This window comes from Gopherus flavomarginatus, chromosome 1 (genome assembly GCF_025201925.1).
Source record: "Gopherus flavomarginatus isolate rGopFla2 chromosome 1, rGopFla2.mat.asm, whole genome shotgun sequence".
Classification (NCBI taxonomy): Eukaryota; Metazoa; Chordata; order Testudines; family Testudinidae; genus Gopherus; species Gopherus flavomarginatus.
The window spans coordinates 324,193,621-324,210,283 of NC_066617.1; the positions used below are offsets into that span (position 1 = coordinate 324,193,621).

General features: G+C 43.2%; 1 protein-coding gene across 6 annotated transcripts in view; it reads right to left on the bottom strand.

Annotated features, from left to right (window-relative positions):
- Nucleotides 1–16,663, bottom strand: part of FRY (FRY microtubule binding protein) — a 392,912-nt gene that overhangs the window by 107,086 nt on the left and 269,163 nt on the right. For all 6 annotated transcript variants that reach the window (XM_050937091.1, XM_050937094.1, XM_050937090.1 and 3 more), the window contains 3 exons: nucleotides 15,014–15,164; nucleotides 13,855–13,958; nucleotides 4,873–5,058 (listed from right to left, as the gene is read on the bottom strand). In XM_050937091.1, coding sequence (XP_050793048.1) covers nucleotides 4,873–5,058; nucleotides 13,855–13,958; nucleotides 15,014–15,164 — 441 coding nt within the window. The remainder of the gene's footprint in view (nucleotides 1–4,872; nucleotides 5,059–13,854; nucleotides 13,959–15,013; nucleotides 15,165–16,663) is intronic.

The following is a 16,663-nucleotide window of genomic DNA, read 5'->3' on the forward strand; positions in this document are numbered from 1 at the left end:
TTTTTAAACTAAGGGCTGGGAGAAAGCTGACAGATGTGGAGGAGCACGTGGTTTGGAGGGAGGATCCGCTGCTTAGGGCAGGATCTATAAATGGATATTGCCTATATCCTAATAAGGAGGAGAGGATGGAAGATGATAAAATACAGGTAGAATCTGATGAGAAACAGTCAAAAGAAAAAAAGTCCCATTCAATTACATCATGTAATTGCAGACAGCTAAAAAATGACAAGTTTTTAAAGTGCTTATATACCAATGCTAGAAGTCTAAATAATAAGATGGGCAAGCTAGAGTGCCTCATATTAAATGAGGATATTGATATGATAGGCATCATAAAAACTTGATGGAATGAGGATAATTAATGGGACACAGTAATACCAGGGTACAAAATATATCAGAAGGACAGAACAGGTGGTGCTGATAGGGGAGTTGCACTATATGTGAAAGAAAGCATAGAATCAAATGAAGTAAAAATCTTAAATGAACCAAATTGTACCACAGAATCTCTATGGATAGTAAATCCATGCTTGAATAATAATATGGCAGTAGGGATATACTATCGACCACCTGACCAGGATGGTGATACTGACTGTGAAATGCTCAGGGAGATTAGAGAGGCTATTAAAATAAAAAAACCATCAACAATAATGGGGGATTTCAACTATCCCCATATTGACTGGGTGCATATCACCTCAGGAAGGGATGAAGAGATAAGGTTTCTTGACACCTTAAATGAGTGCTTCTTGGAGCAGCTAATCCCGGAACCCACAAGAGGAGAGGCAATTCTTGATTTAGTCCTAAGTGGAGGACAGGATCAGATCCAAGAGGTGAATATAGCTGGACCACTTGGTAATAGTGACCATAATATAATTAAATTTAATATCCCTGTGGTAGGGAAAACACCACAGTGGCCCAACACAGAAGCATTTAATTTCAGAAAGGGGAACTACACAAAAATGAGGAGGTTAGTTAAACAGAAATTAAAAAGTACAGTGCTAAAAGTAAAATCCCTGAAAGCTTCATGAAAACTTTTTAAAGACACCACAATAGAGGCTCAACTTAAACGAATACCCCAAATTAAAAAATCACAGTAAGAGAAGCTAAAAAGAGCCACTATGGCTAAACAACAAAATAAAAGAAACAGTCAGAAGCAAAAAAGGCATACTTTAAAAAGTAGAAGTTAAATCCTAATGAGAAAAATAGAAAGGAGCATAAACTCGGACAAATGAAGTGTGGAAATATAATTAGGAAGGCCAAAAAAGATTTTGCAGATTTTGAACTGCTAGCCAAAGGCTCAAAAAGTAACAGCATTTTTTTTTAAAGTATATCAGAAGCAGAAATCCTGCTGAATAACCAGTGGGGCCACTGGATGATTGAGATGCTAAAGGAGCAGTCAAAGACAATAAAGCCATTGCAGAGAAAATAAATGAATTTTTTACATCAGTCTTCATGGTTGAGGATGTGAGGCAGATTCCCAAACCTGAACCATCTTTTTAGGTGACAAATCTGAGGAACTGTCCAGGATTGAGGTGTCATTAGAGGAGGTTTTGGAACAAATTGATAAACTAAACAGTAGTTAGTCACCAGGACCAGATGGACCAAGAGTTCTGAAGGAACTCAAATGTGAAATTGCAGGACTACTAACTGTTGTCTATAACCTGTCATTTAAATCAGCTTCTGGATCAAATGAATGAAGGATAGCTAACGTGACACCAATTTTTAAAAAGGGCTCCAGAGGTGACCCTGGCAACTACAGGCTGGTAAACCTGACTTCAGTACCGGGCAAAATGGTTGAAACTATAGTAAAGAACAAAATTGTCAGACACACAGATGAACATAATTTGTTGGGGAAGAGTCAACATGGTTTTTGGAAAGGGAAATCATGCCTCATCCATCTACTAGAATTCTTTGAGGGGTCAACAAGCATGGGGACAAGGTGGATCCAGTGGATACAGTGTATTTAGATTTTTAGAAAGCCTTTGACAAGGTCCCTCACCAAAGGCTCTTAAGCAAAGTAAGCAGTCATGGGGTAAATGGGAAGGTCCTCTGAGGGATCAGTAACTGGTTAAAAGATTGGAAACGGGGTAGGAATAAATGGTCAGTTTTCAGAATGGAGAGTGCTAAATAATGGTGTCCCCCAAGGGATTGTACTGGGACCAGTACTATTCAACATATTCATAAATAATCTGGAAAAGGGGGTAAATACTGAGATGGCAAAATTTGCAGATGGTACAAAAGTATTCACGATAGTTAAGTCCCAAGCAGACTGTGAAGAGCTACAAAAGAATCTCACAAAACTGGGTGACTGAGCAACAAAATGGCAGATGAAATTCAGTGTTGATAAATGCAAAGTAATGCACATTTGAAAACATAATCCCAAATATACATATAAAATGATGGGGTCTAAATTAGCTGTTACCACTCAAGAAAGAGCTCTTGGAGTCATTGTGGATAGTTCCCTGAAAACATCCACTCAATGTGCAGCGGCAGTCAAAAAAGCAAACAGAATGTTCGGAATCATTAAGAAAGAGATAGCTAATAAAACAGAAAATATCATATTGCCTGTATATAAATCCATGGTACACCCACATCTTGAATACTGTGTGCAGATATGGTCGCCCCACCTCAAAAAAGATATATTGGACTTGGAAAAGGTTCAGAAAAGGGCAACAAAAATGATTAGGGGTATGGAACGGCTGCCGAATGAGGAGAGATTAATAAGACTGGGACAGTTCATCTTGGAAAAGAGATGATTAAGGGGGGATATGATTGAGGTCTATAAAATCATGACTCGTGTGAAGAAAGTAAATAAAGAAGTGTTATTTACTCCTTCTCATAACACAAGAACTAGGGGCCACCAAAATAAATTAATAGGCAGTAGGTTTAAAACAAACAGGAGGAAGAATTTTTTCACACAACTCAAAGTCAACCTGTGGAACTCCTTGCCAGAGGATGTGGTGAAGGCCAAGACTATAACAGGGTTCCAAAAAGAACTAGATAAATTCATGGAGGATAGGTCCATCAATGGCTATTAGCCAGGATGGGCAGGGATGGTGTCACTAGCCACTGTTTGCAAGAAGCTGGGAATGGGCAACAGGGGATGGATCACTTGATGATCATCTGTTTTGTTCATTCCCTTTGGGGCATCTGGCATTGGCCACTGATGGAAAACAGGATACTGGGCTAGATGGACCTTTGGTCTGACCCAGTATGGCCATTCTTATGTTTTCACCCATCCTTGCTTACTAGAATTATGGAAGCTAACATCGGTACCCAAAGAAAGATTCAGTCCAGTCTATTCCCAAAGAAAGACTGCTCCTCAAAATGAATTTTCTAGTCTTCTGCCCAGTCAAATTTTAAATGTAACAAACAAGGAGGTTTCTACCATTTCCCATGGGAGACTATTACCCAGTCTAGTGCATCTCACTTTGAATAAGTTTTTTGCTATTCAGCTCCAAGATTCCCTTTCTTAATTTTATCTCTTTCACCACCCTAAATAATACTTCTCCATCCTCTTTGTTTACCTTTCAAATACATGTATTCTTATCTCCTAGCTTTATTGTTGTTTGGCCAAGTTATAAATATTTATCACTTTTAATATTTTTTCTCATAAATCAATCTCTCCATTTTCCGGGCTGATATTCTTTGAACTAGCCCCCAGATCTGTTACTACCTTTTTGGTAACAAGGTGCCCAGAACTAATTTTGCTATTTTACTAATGCCAGAAGTGACACTTAGGCCAAGATCATTCCTCTTTGATTCTCCCTTCTTTCTATCACAATCATATTTTTCTCTTTTTTCTTTGACTGTATTCAGCCTTCTTCCCAAACTCCAATCTTATCTACACAATTCTAAACAGGCGCTGTGACTCCCTCAGCTCCCAACCAGCTCCTTATATTTAGTAACATGTCACAACAGTCTAAAATCTGTCCAGCTACTTTCATCAAGCTTTGCCCCCACCCAACTCCATCAAAGTCCTTGAATTTGCAAAAATTAGCAGAGCAGCCAGCCTAGCAGAGATTGGCAAACCTGCTGAAACCAGAAATTTCAGGATTTCAGCCAAGGGAGGAAGTGTGTTCATGGTCAGTAAGAGATAAGTGGTGTTGGAGGGAGTACTTCATATTGGAGTGCTACTGAATTGAAGGAAAGGTTTAATTGGAACTTTGAGATGGATATATCATTCCTAACCATGTTAATTCCTTTGCTTTTCTTGTGCTGCAATCATATATTATTTATTTAGGTTGAAGTTCCATTTCTAGGAGAGTTCTGTGTCTCAGAGTGTAATGGCTTGTCTACACAGTGGGGTAATACACATTATGAGGGTGTGATTTCTAACATTTTGTACATTAATAGGTCCATACAGATCCAGCTGGTGCGCACAAAAGGTTTCCTAGTGCACTTTAATGCACTCTGTGCACTGTTTCAAACAGTGCTATGTTAAAGCAAACTGGGAAACCTTTAGTGCACCCCAGCAGGATCTACACAGACCAATTAATACACAGCATGTTGATACACTTTAGAAATCACATGTACATAGGGCAGATTGCCACACCGTGTAGACAAGTCCTTAGAAAGTTACAGATATGCAAAACTGGCACATTCATTTCTAAAATGATATTATAAATTTTTCCTTATAGCAAGAGGCTTTTCCTACTCTGATAGTAAGTCATCATTTAGTAATCTGTGGTGCATTTCCAAAGTAGTTCACAGGGAGTTACGATCAATGGTTGCTGTACAGATTTCCCATTTTGATCATTCAACCTATAGTACATCAAAAATATAACACTACAGTATATCAGGAAAGAAACCCTTATGCTCCAATATTTTAAACTTTTAAAATATAGTGTAGTTACTCTTCCAAGTGTACTTGATTACCTGTATACAGGAATTCAGGTAGATAGGCTGGTTGGACTGTTAGAGTCTTGGTTCCAGTCATCTCCCTGGTCTGAAGAAGCACTGAGGCAATGGCTTGAAAATGGCTGTTGCAAGACAATGCAATCAAAAGATGAAGCAGTAGCTTTTTACTGTGTTCAAAGACCTCAGGGCGGTAATGGTCAAGACCTGAAGGAAAGAGTTACAGCAATCACTGAGTATGAAGTGATTATAAACAAGTTTAAATTCCAGAAATAGCAAAGATTCCAAGGCAGTTCATGACAACAGTACAGAACAAGCAGAAGGTACAGTACTTCAGGACACAGTTCCCACAGTTTTTTCTTTAAATATTTTTGTGAATTTATTACTTGAGAAAGGCGCTAGACCAAAGTCCTCTCTATATCTACTGAGACAGTACATCATGTGCTGTAGCAGTGCCCAGACCTTAAGATGGGGGGACCACCTCCAGAGATGAGAGTACTCCATTGTCCATGTACATTGAGCACTTAGGCCTGGTCTACACTATGAGTTGAGGTCGAATTTAGCAGAGTTAAATCGAATTAACCCGTCCTGCACCCGTCCACACAAGTAAGCCATTTACTTTGACATAAAGGCCTCTTAAAATCGATAGTGCACCATTGTGACCGCTCTGGACTGCAATCTGAACTTGGATGCACTGGCCAGGTAGACAGGAAAAGCCCCACGAATTTTTTGAATTTCATTTCCTGTTTGCCCAGCGTGGAGAGCTGATTAGCACAGGTGACTATGCAGAGCTCATTAGCACAGGTAACCATGCAGTCCGAGAATCGAAAAAGAGCTCCAGCATGGACCGTATGGGAGGTACTGGATCTGATCGCTGTATGGGGAGACAATTCCATGCTAGCAGAACTACGTTCCAAAAGACGAAATGCCAAAACATTTGAAAAAATCTCCAAAGGCATGATGGAGAGAGGCCACAATAGGGACTCACTACAGTGCCGTGTGAAAGTTAAGGAGCTCAGACAAACATACCAGAAAGCCAAAGAAGCAAACAGACTCTCCGGGGCAGAGCCACAGACATGCCACTTCTACGCTGAGCTGCATGCAATTCTGGGGGGGGGGCTGCCACCACTACCCCACCCCTGTCCGTGGATTCTGAGGAGGGAGTAGTCTCAGCCATGCCTGAGGATTTTGCGGATGGGGAAGATGAGGAGGAGGAGGAGCTTGCGGAGAGCACACAGCACTCCGTTCTCCCCAATAGTCAGGATCTTTTTCTCAGCCTGACTGAAATAGCCTCCCAACTCTCCCAAGACGGTATCCCAGACCATGAAGTTGTAGAAGGGACATCTGGTGAGTGTACCTTTGTAAATATAAAACATGGTTTAAAAGCAACCATTTTTTAATGATTAATTTGCCCTGAGGACTTGAGATGCATTCGCGGCCAGTACAGCTACTGGAAAAGTCTGTTAACGTGTCTGGGGATGAAGTGGAAATCCTCCAGGGACATCTCCATGAAGCTCTCCTGGAGGCACTCCAAAAGCCTTTGCAGAAGGTTTCTGGGGAGGGCAGCCTTATTCCGTCCTCCGTAGTAGGACACTTTACCACACCATGCTAGTAGCAAATAATCTGGTATCATTGCATGACAAAGCGTGGCAGTGTATGGTCCCAGTGTTTGCTGGCATTCAAGCAACATCTGTTTTTTATCTCGCTGTGTTATCCTCGAGAGAGTGATGTCGTTCATGGTAACCTGGTTGAAATACATGAATTTAATTAAGGGGACGTTCAGAGATGGCCGTTCCTACTGGGCTGTTTGCCTGTGGCTGAAAAGAAATCCTCCCTGAAACTAGCCAAGCGGTGGGGGGACATCGGCACTGAGCTGTTCGTGTTTGGCTAGCAGGGATCTACCCTGATACCAGCCATGTGGTGGGGGGAGGGGTAAAGTGATCATCCCAGAGAACTGGACGGGGGGGTTAATTTGATTTCTGCTGCTGCATGTTAACACGAAAACTGCAGCACTCAACGGGCTTTGCTTGGTATGGGAAAGGAGGGCGCTGCTTTTATGAAGGATGCAGAAGCCGAAAGACAATGGCTTACCGTGGCCACATGCAAGCTGAATTCTGATGCCCGGACCTGCATCTGTGATCTCTAACATCAAAGCCGCAGGTACTCAATATTAAGATGCAAAATGCGACCTTGTACCGAAATCACACGTGCTATGTAATGTGAATAGTGTTGTTCACTGTGAAAGAGTATACCCATTGTTCTGTAAAATGTATCTTTTTAAATACTTCTCTCCCTTTTTTCCCTCCCACAGCTGCAAATTTTTCAAGCCTCCCTCCTTCATCTCAAAGGCTATCTCAAATAAGGCGGCGAAAAAAATGCACACGAGATGAAATGTTCTCTGAGAGCATGCGGTCAACCCGCAATGAAAGAGCTCATCTGAATGAGTGGAAGGACACAGTATCACAGTACAGGAAAGCGGCCAATGAACGTGACGACAGGAGAGATGAACGTGAGGACAGGAGGGATGAACATGAGGACAGGAGGGATGCTCGAGATGAGAGGTGGCAGCAGAAAGATCAGAGGAGGCAGGATGCAATGCTGGGGCTACTGAGGGATCAAACGGACATGCTCTGGCGTCTGGTGGAGCTTCAGGAACGGCAGCAGGATCACAGAGTTCCGCTGCAGCCCCTGTTTAACCGCCCTCCCCACCTCCCAAGTTCCATAGCCTCCTCACCCCGATGCCCAAAAACGCGGGGGGGGAGGGGGAGGAAGGCTCCATGCACCCTGCCAATCCGTCCCAGTGGACAGCTGAAGGAACAGAAGGCTGTCATTCAACAAGTTTCGAAGTGGCTTTTTCCTTACTTCATCCCCTCCTCCCACACCCTACCTTGTCAGTTCTCTCCCTATTTTTATAATCAATTATTAGAGAATACATGGTTTTTAAACAATAGTGACTTTATTTCCTTTGCAAGCAAGCTGTGATCGAAGGGGGGAGGGTGGGTGGCATACAGGGAACGAGTCAACCAAGGGGATGGGTTTTCATCAAGGAAAAACAAACAGAACTGTCACACTGTAGCCTGGCCAGTCAAACTTTTCAAAGCTTCTCTGATGGGCAGCGCTTCCTGGTGTGCTCTTCTAATCGCCCTGGTGTCTGGCTGTGCGTAATCAGCAGCCAAGTGATTTGCCTCAACCTCCCACCCCACCGTAAACATCTCCCCCTTACTCTCACAGAGATTGTGGAGCACACAGCAGCAATAACAAACGTACAAATGCACATTTTACCACCATTCTGCACTTGCTCAACCTATAGTTGAAAAGCTCCTGACTACTATCCAGCTGCCTGTGTATGGCTTCATGAGCCATGGCATTAAGGGGTAGGCTGGGTCCCCAAGGATAACTATAGGCATGTCAACATCCCCAAAAGTTATTTTCTGGTCTGGGAAGTAAATCCCTTGCTGCAGCCGTTTAAACAGACTAGTGCTCCTGAAGACACGAGTGTCATGTTCCCGGACATCCCACGTTGATGTTGGTGAAACGTCTCTTGTGATCTACCAGTGCTTGCAGCACCATTGAAAAGTACCCCTTGCAGTTTATGTACTGGCTGCCCTGGTGCCCTGCCTATCAGTGCCAAGATAGGGATATGGGTTCCATCTGTCGCCCCACCACAGTTAGAGAATCCCACTGCAGCAAAGCCATCTACTATGACCTACACATTTCCCAGAGTCACTACCTTTGGTAGCATCAGCTCAGTGATTGCTTTGGCGACTTGCATCATAGCAGCCCCCACAGTAGATTTTCCCACTCCAAATTGATTCCCGACTGACTGGTAGCTTTCTGGCGTTGCAAGCTCCCACAGGGCTATCGCCACTCGCTTCTCAACTGTGAGGGCTGCTCTCATCTTGGTATTCTTGCGCTTCAGGGCAGGGGAAAGCAAGTCACAAAGTTCCATGAAAGTGCCCTTACGCATGCGAAAGTTTCGCAGCCACTGGGAATCGTCTCACACCTGCAACACTATGTGGTCCCACCAGTCTGTGCTTGTTTCCCGGGCCCAGAATCAGTGTTCCATGGCATGAACCTGCCCCTTTAACACCATGATCTCCGAAGCTCCAGGGCCTATGGTTTGAGAGAATTCTGTGTCCATGTCTTCATCACTCTCGTTGCTGTGCTGCCGTTGCCTCCTCCTCACCTGGTTTTCCAGGTTCTCGTTCAGCATAAACTGCACGATAATGCGCAAGGTGTTTACAATGTTCATGACTGCTGTGCTGAAAAAAGGCGCAAAATGATTGTCTGCTGTTGCTCTGACGGAGGGTGGGGCGACTGATGACATGGCTTACAGGGAATTAAAATCCACAAAGGCGGAGGCTTTGCATCAAGGAGAAACACAAACTGTCACCCAGAATGGCACCCTCAAGGACTGAACTCAAAAGTCTGGGTTTAGCAGGTTGTTGATTTCATGGAGAGAGGGAGGAAGCAAATGAATACAAAACAAATTTGGTCTATTTCTTGTTTTGATCCACTCCATCTATCTTTTACATCTTAGGCTGGCAGCAGACAGAGCAGTATGACTGCTAGCCATCGTCATCTCCTGGGTGCTTAGCAGAAGATGCTGCATTATGACTGTTAGCCCTCATCATCTCCTGGGTGCTAGGCAGAAAATGGGAAATGACCTGGCTGAGTCACTCCCATCTCTGTATGATGATGATGGCTTTCAGTCCTAATGCACCATCTGCTGCCAAAAGGCAATGAGCTGCTGCTGCGTAGCCATGCAGTCCCACGTCTGCCAGCACCCAGGAGACTTACGGTGATGGTCAGCTGTGCGGGCTCCATGCTTGCTGTGGTATGGCGTCTGCACAGGTAACACAGGAAAAAAGGCGCAAAACGGTTGTCTGCTGTTGCTTTCACGGGGGGGGGCCTGACGACATGTACCCAGAACGACCCGCAACAATGTTTTTTGCCCCATCAGGCACTGGGATCTCAACCCAGAATAGCTACCCACAGTGCAACGCTCTGGAAGTCGATGCTAGCCTCGGTACTATGGACGCGCACCACCGAATTAATGTGCTTAGTGTGGTCGCATGCACTTGACTTTATACAATCTGTGGCCAAAAATTTAATTCTGTAAAATTGGAGTAATCCCATAGTGTAGACATACCCTGAGACTCCCTAGTAAGATTGTCAGGTTGACAATTAGTCCTGGGTTTTGAGATGTTGTGAATGAGTGCAGTAGCTTTTTGTCACTAATAGCCTGAGCTGGATTTGAACTAAGGGTCCAGAGGTGAAAGGACCATGAGCTATAAACATAAATGATTCAAGTTTGTATAAAATGTATTGCTTCACTGTGACAAAGCATTTTTTTTCATTTATCATCTTAGTTCTGATTCAACACCTTCCGAGATGATTGCATGAGAGATCAAACTCAGAATAACAGAGCTAGCTGTCTCCTCAGCTCCTTCCTTGTCTGAATCTCCTCTTCCCTGGCAGCCTGCCTTTTTAGTCCCTCCACACTGCTACGTCAGGTTATGTGTCTCTGGTGCACATTTGCCAGTCTGCTCTTTGACAGACCTGCAAAACTGTAGCAGATATTCGTATGCCAGTTAGCCAGCAGTTCTTTTGACTCTTGGGGACTATCCTTTTAGAACCTTGTGATCCTCTGGTTCATCCACCTACCAATATGCTAGGACCCTCCTCCAGCCTCTCCATCCTTGCTTCTATTCCCTATTCCACTACTCTTGGTCTCTCCCTTGTTCCCTCCCTTCCTCCCTTTCTTTCCAGCTACTAAGAATTAATATCTCCACCCACCCATCAAGATATTCAGGAATGCAAGATATATAGATGCAAGTTGCTGCTCTGAGCTTGATTGGTTTAGTAGTGCCTGAAAGCCACTGCCATTTGACAGCTCTTTGGTAGCTATATGAAATGAACTGGTGGGCACAGTCCTACTCCATCACCACAACTTGCACCAGTTGATAAACCTCAGAGTTAAGGAGAGAGGCCAAGGACTGAATGGGCATGGAAACGGAGCTTTCCTCTCACCCCTTAGGTGGAACATCTAGAGCAGGGGTCGGCAACCTCTGGCATGTAGCTCACCAGGGAAAGCTCCTGGCGGGCTGGGGCAGTTTGTTTACCTGCCGCGTCCGCAGGTTTGACTGATTGCAGCTCCCACTGGCCGCGGTTCGCCGTTCCAGGCCAATGGGAGTGGCGGGAAGCCGAGGGCAGCACGTCCCTCGGCCCACGCTGCTTCCTGCAGCCCCCATTGGCCTGAGATGGCAAACTGCGGCCAGTGGGAGCCGCGATCGGCCAAACCTGCCGACACGGCAGGTAAACAAACCGGCCCGACCCGCTAGGGTGCTTACCTGACGAGCTGCGTGCCAAAGTTTGCCGATCCCTGATCTAGAGCAATACTGGGCTGTTTTACAGTGCCACTGTGTGGTTAAAAACAGAGGATTTCCGTAACTGGTGCAGTCAATGCAACATCTTATACAAGGACTCAATTAACAGAAAATATTTTTAACCCCTTGATTATCAATATTACAGACCATTCTGTCCTTTACCTATGTTTCTACAGTAGATTCCCTTCACTTAAATATTTTCCTATTCCTTCCAATATGTGAAAAGGTACATGCTCAGTTTAACTGCCAAAATATCTCTAGTTTCTTTCTCAATCATATCCCTCATACACTCCTTCCCATGTGCATTCTCACATTCCAGCATGACATGATTACTTCATATGCAAGTCCCAGTCACACCTCTGGCTAACACATTTAGTACTACTTCCCTACACCCTCACAAGGGGAATCTATAGAGATGTAATGAAACTAAACCATAATAAAAGTGAAGCTTTAATGTTAATTTAAATGTGAGTCATTATGAAATACTGTGACGTTAAGATATTACTTGACAAAAAAGGTAAAGAAATTTTGATAAATGTATTTGTAATATTAGAAATCTATTTCTGCAAATATCTACTTGCACTGCTCAGTGATGACTAATATACACTGAGTGTCTCTCAACCAAAATGAAAAGGCGAGAGTCTCTCATCTTGCTTGATATTGTTTTTATTCCTATTCTCAAGTCCCTTCATTGATTCATTGACTCAAATTGAGTTTTATTACTAATAAATTTCTAACTGAAAAGGTCCATGTTTTTCAGAACTGCTACAACTATAATTTATCAGATGTTCAGCTGGTTCACCAGTTGCTGGCTATTTGTTTTGTCCACACAACGCTGATGTTACAGAGTCTTTTTCCTTTCAGCAACTTTTCACTATATCTGGGGAGTCAGCTCCCAACTGAGTCTGAAAAGCTGAATCCATTTTTGTTTTTAAGCCTACATTTTGATGCTGCCTATAATATATTTTAAGACTGTCTTTGTAAATTGCTCGGGAATAATACAAAAGGTAGATATTTTATACAATATTCTGTGAAAATCACCATAAGTTGCATAGACATTCATGGTAGCCTCGGCATCTAAGGGCATGGATACACTTGCAGATGTACAGTGCTTTCAGTTAAACCAGCCTTCGTAGAGTGCAGTAGGGATAGCACTGCAATTTGTCCACACTGACAGCTTCACGCGCACTGACGTGGCCACATTTGCGGCACTTGCAGCACCATTGGGAGTGGTGCATTATGGGCAGCTATCCCAACATGCAAGTGACTGCAATGTGCTTTTAAAATGGGAGGGGTGGGGTGGAGTGTGACAGGGAGTTGTTGTGTGTATGTGTGAGAGAGAGTGGGGTTTTGGGGGGCTGAGAGTATGTTAGCATGCTGTCTTGTAAGTTCAGACAGCAGCAGATCTGCCTCTTCCCCCCACACCTCTCTCTCTCACACACAGCATTCCATAGTAACGGCTTGCATGCCGGCTGTCAGAAACAGAGCTTTGAAAGTGCATTTACGCATTCTTACAGGAGTTCAAAACAATGACAAGAGTGGCCACTTGACTTACGGGGATTATGGGATGTTTCTGGAGGCCGATCAGAGGGCAGTAACGCAACACCTCATTCACACTGACACCGAGGCATTGTAGCCAAGGCACAGCAAACGTTATTCCTCTTGCCAAGGTGGAGTACGAGCAGTGCTGTAGCTGCGGAGTCAGAGTGCTCTACATGCCTTGCCAGTGTGGACGAGCAGTGAGCTAGTGTGCCTGGGGCTCCTTTATTGCACTGTATACTGCAAGTGTAGCCAAGCCCAGAGAGAGAGGAGAGGAAAGTGGCATGAATGGTAATTTTACCATGACATCCATTTTATTGAAGAGGAATTGTATCCTTTTAAATCTAGATAGCCCTCTAATGCCTCTGATTTCTCTTTCTGGATTTTTTCTGCATGTTGTTAGTGCTTGTGAAAGGTACCAGAGTGACCGCAATGGAGCTAGAAGTACTTGCCTTGGTCCATAGACATAGGTATATAATGGGCAGTGACACTTCCCCCATTGCTCTACAAATGTGCTATAATCTTCTAGCTCAGCTTCCATGGTTATTCAATCCTTGCTGTCTGTGCTGAGACTACCAATAAGGGTGGAAATTAGCTGCAATTATGGTGATGGGGTTTGGAATGTGTACATTGATCCACTGAGAACTGGACTGAGACCACCACTTATTATGAATTCATTCCCTATGTCTAGCTATTCTAATGACCTACAGAAAGTATGCATCAACCACATGAATTGGATAATGCCTATATACTTCCTAATTACTATAGTATGCTCAACATCTCTGCTTCTGCGAACCCTGAAATGATGAACTAATAAAGTAAAGTGGGGAAAAAAAGCCACAAAAAATTCAGAGTATTGCAAGGTGTGATAAAGAATGCTGCAGCCACAACATTCCAGCTGATCAATTTTAGTTTCATGAACTGATGTAACACAATATGAATGATGGCTGTAAACATAGCAATGGAGGGGAAGGCAAAGACAAAATATATTTAAAATAATGCTAACTCTACAGCTTCAGTTTGACTAATGGTTTGGAGTATACCCATGTTTTAATTCCTGTTGTATTGGTCTTACCTAAGAAAAGTGCATGAAGTAATAAAGGGAGGTGAAGGGCCCAATCTTCTCTCACACTGTGATCCACTACCATCTCAGTCATGAAAATAACAGCAATATTGCACCTAATAAATGAAATCACAAAATCAATTTAAAAACTTTTTCTGGGAGCTAGACAACAGTAATATGCTATGCAATCACATGAGAATTGGCAAGACATGGGTTAGTACACTAGCCTTTCAGCTCTGGGAAATGACATTCAAACCCTGACTTGGATCCCAAGTGAAACTAGTTTGATGGTCTTATCCTAGTTTCCCTTCTTGCTTCCATTACTAATCCATCATACAGTTTGGTACAGTTCATCATGATGACCATTCAGCACTCAAAAGAGGCCCTGGACTAGAATGCAGCAGGTTTGATACACGGGAACTGAGGCCCACTGGTAGAGGCAGGCAGCCTGTACACTGGCTGGCTCTGCTAGTCACTGCTAATGCTTACTAGGTCCTGAGTTTCTACACCCAAACCATTATTTAAAGAAGTAGCAATACTAAAACCAACATTAATACCGATAAAAGAAGTGATGGATTATTAAGACAGCCATAGAAGTGCTATTGACCAGCTTTTGCCATAAATTATCATAGTACATGGGACGTATAGCAAGAAAAATGAACTGATACAAAGCTATACTGGAGGAGTCACAAAATCCTCAGCATTTTCCAAAATTAAGCTTCCTTTTGAATGTTATTAATGTCACAAAGATATCACAATACCTAAAGTTACTGTACTTAGCTGTTAAGCATCATTATTGAAAATAATATTATTAATGTCAATATCGATTATGTAAAAGAGGAGTTCCAGCATATGTATAGCATAATTAGAATAGCACAAAAAAGTGCTACAAATAACAGTCCGTTAGGTTTGGGAAAGACAATGTTCAGCTTCTGTGAATCAGGTATCGTTGCTTTAATCCAATTTCTTTCAGTACATTTGATCTCATGCAAAATAAACAAGCTATAGTTTTAACAAGGCATTAGAATTGCAGGGCCTTTTGATTTAACACTGAAATGTTGGGAAGCAGTAAAAAGTATGTGTGATTTTTCTTAAGTGCTGGGTAATGGAGTCATTCAATTATTGTTGACCAATTTTCTAATTAGCGGAGACTTATTTCAGTATTGCTCACCTATGAAGAGGTCCCCGTGGTGTGACAGTTTCTGGGAGGTAGTCAACAAGTGGTGCCCAGCATCCTCCATTGTAAGGCATTGGCAAGGGTTGTGGCTGTTTGGTCTCCACAATATTCAACAGCCAGCTAGTATATGGAGAAACAGGATCATCTGCATGGTAAAATATTAAAACATGCTTTAGTCTGTAATGACTTCAAAACCAAATAGTTTAATTATCTAGTATCTAAAACAATGTGCATGCTAAATTCAGTTCAGAATATTTGGCGAGAGGACATAGGTTTGCAACAACAAGTGAAGCACATTTAATTTCTCCTTCACTATGCGGAAAATGTAACACAGAGTCCAAGCACGCAGCACTCAATTTTATAGGCTGCAGCTGAATTCCTTTTGTCATTTTTTAGTAGCTTAGGACCCAGATCACAAAACATCAAGCAACGGACTCTCTCCTAAAAAATGAGAGTAAAGTTCAGCCAACATAATTGCCATGGCAAGGCATCTCTAGCACAGGGCCTTCTAGCAGTGACACATTCTTGTAACAACCAGCAGGTGCCCTGCTGAGTGATGCTACGAATAAGCCAAAAATTAATTCTGCTGAATTAAGAGGAGGAAATAAGGAATGTGAAAAACATCTTCAGTGTGATACAATTTTTACAACAGGGATAAAATATTTATTAAGTTTCTCAAATATCTATTTAGTTTAGCTTTAGAGAGAAGCTGTTTTTACATTAATAAACAAGATATTTATCTATAAATATACAGAAATATCACTTATTTGCCTTATAAGACTTGTGATCATTAATTAATGTTGGCCAAGTGCTTTACACATGAAAAGTGTTATACAGATATTATTTATTATTATTGAATATTCTATTTAATATACAGAACAATAACTACTCTATTAAATCTATATTAAAGTCAAGATTGTCCCTGGTGCTTGGGAGAGTGTGTGTGGGACCCCTGGGTGAATATTTATGTAAGAGGCACAAGAAGCCTTCCACCCCTCACCTAAGATCCCTGCATAAAGGTCCAGAAAACCCACAGCCTCTGTGCCCAGAGGAGTACAGAGACTTCTCCCTGCATGTGCCCTTAAGCATACAAGGTGGGACAGGAAGGGGAGGAGAGCAGATCATGACAAAGAACCCTTCTACACAAGCTTGCACAGCTGGCTGGGCATGCTAAAGGGAGCAGGCTGCATCATCAGAAAGGGACTTGTGCCACTTGGCCTGCATGATGGGGACCAGAAAGAAGGATTGGTCTGTCTACTTAGAGCTGTGAGTAAATGCCACACTCGAACTCTAAATGAGTACCTAGGCACCTCCATTTAAAGCAGGGGTGGGCCAACTTTTTGGCCTGGGGATCACATCTGGGTATGGAAATTGTATGGCGGGCCATGAATGCTCACAAAATTGGGAACTGGGGTGTGGGAGGGGGTGAGGGCTCCATCTGGGGGTGCGGGCTCTGGGGTGGGGCCAGAAATCAGGAGTTCAGAGCGTGGGAGGGGGCTCCGGGATGAGGCAGGGGTTTGGGATGTGTGAGGGGGTGAGGGCTCTGGCTGGAGGTGCAGTCTCTGGGGTGGGACCAGGGATGAGGGGTTTGGGATGCAGGAGGGGGCTGGGGGTAGAGCAGAGGGGTTCGGAGTACAGGAGGGG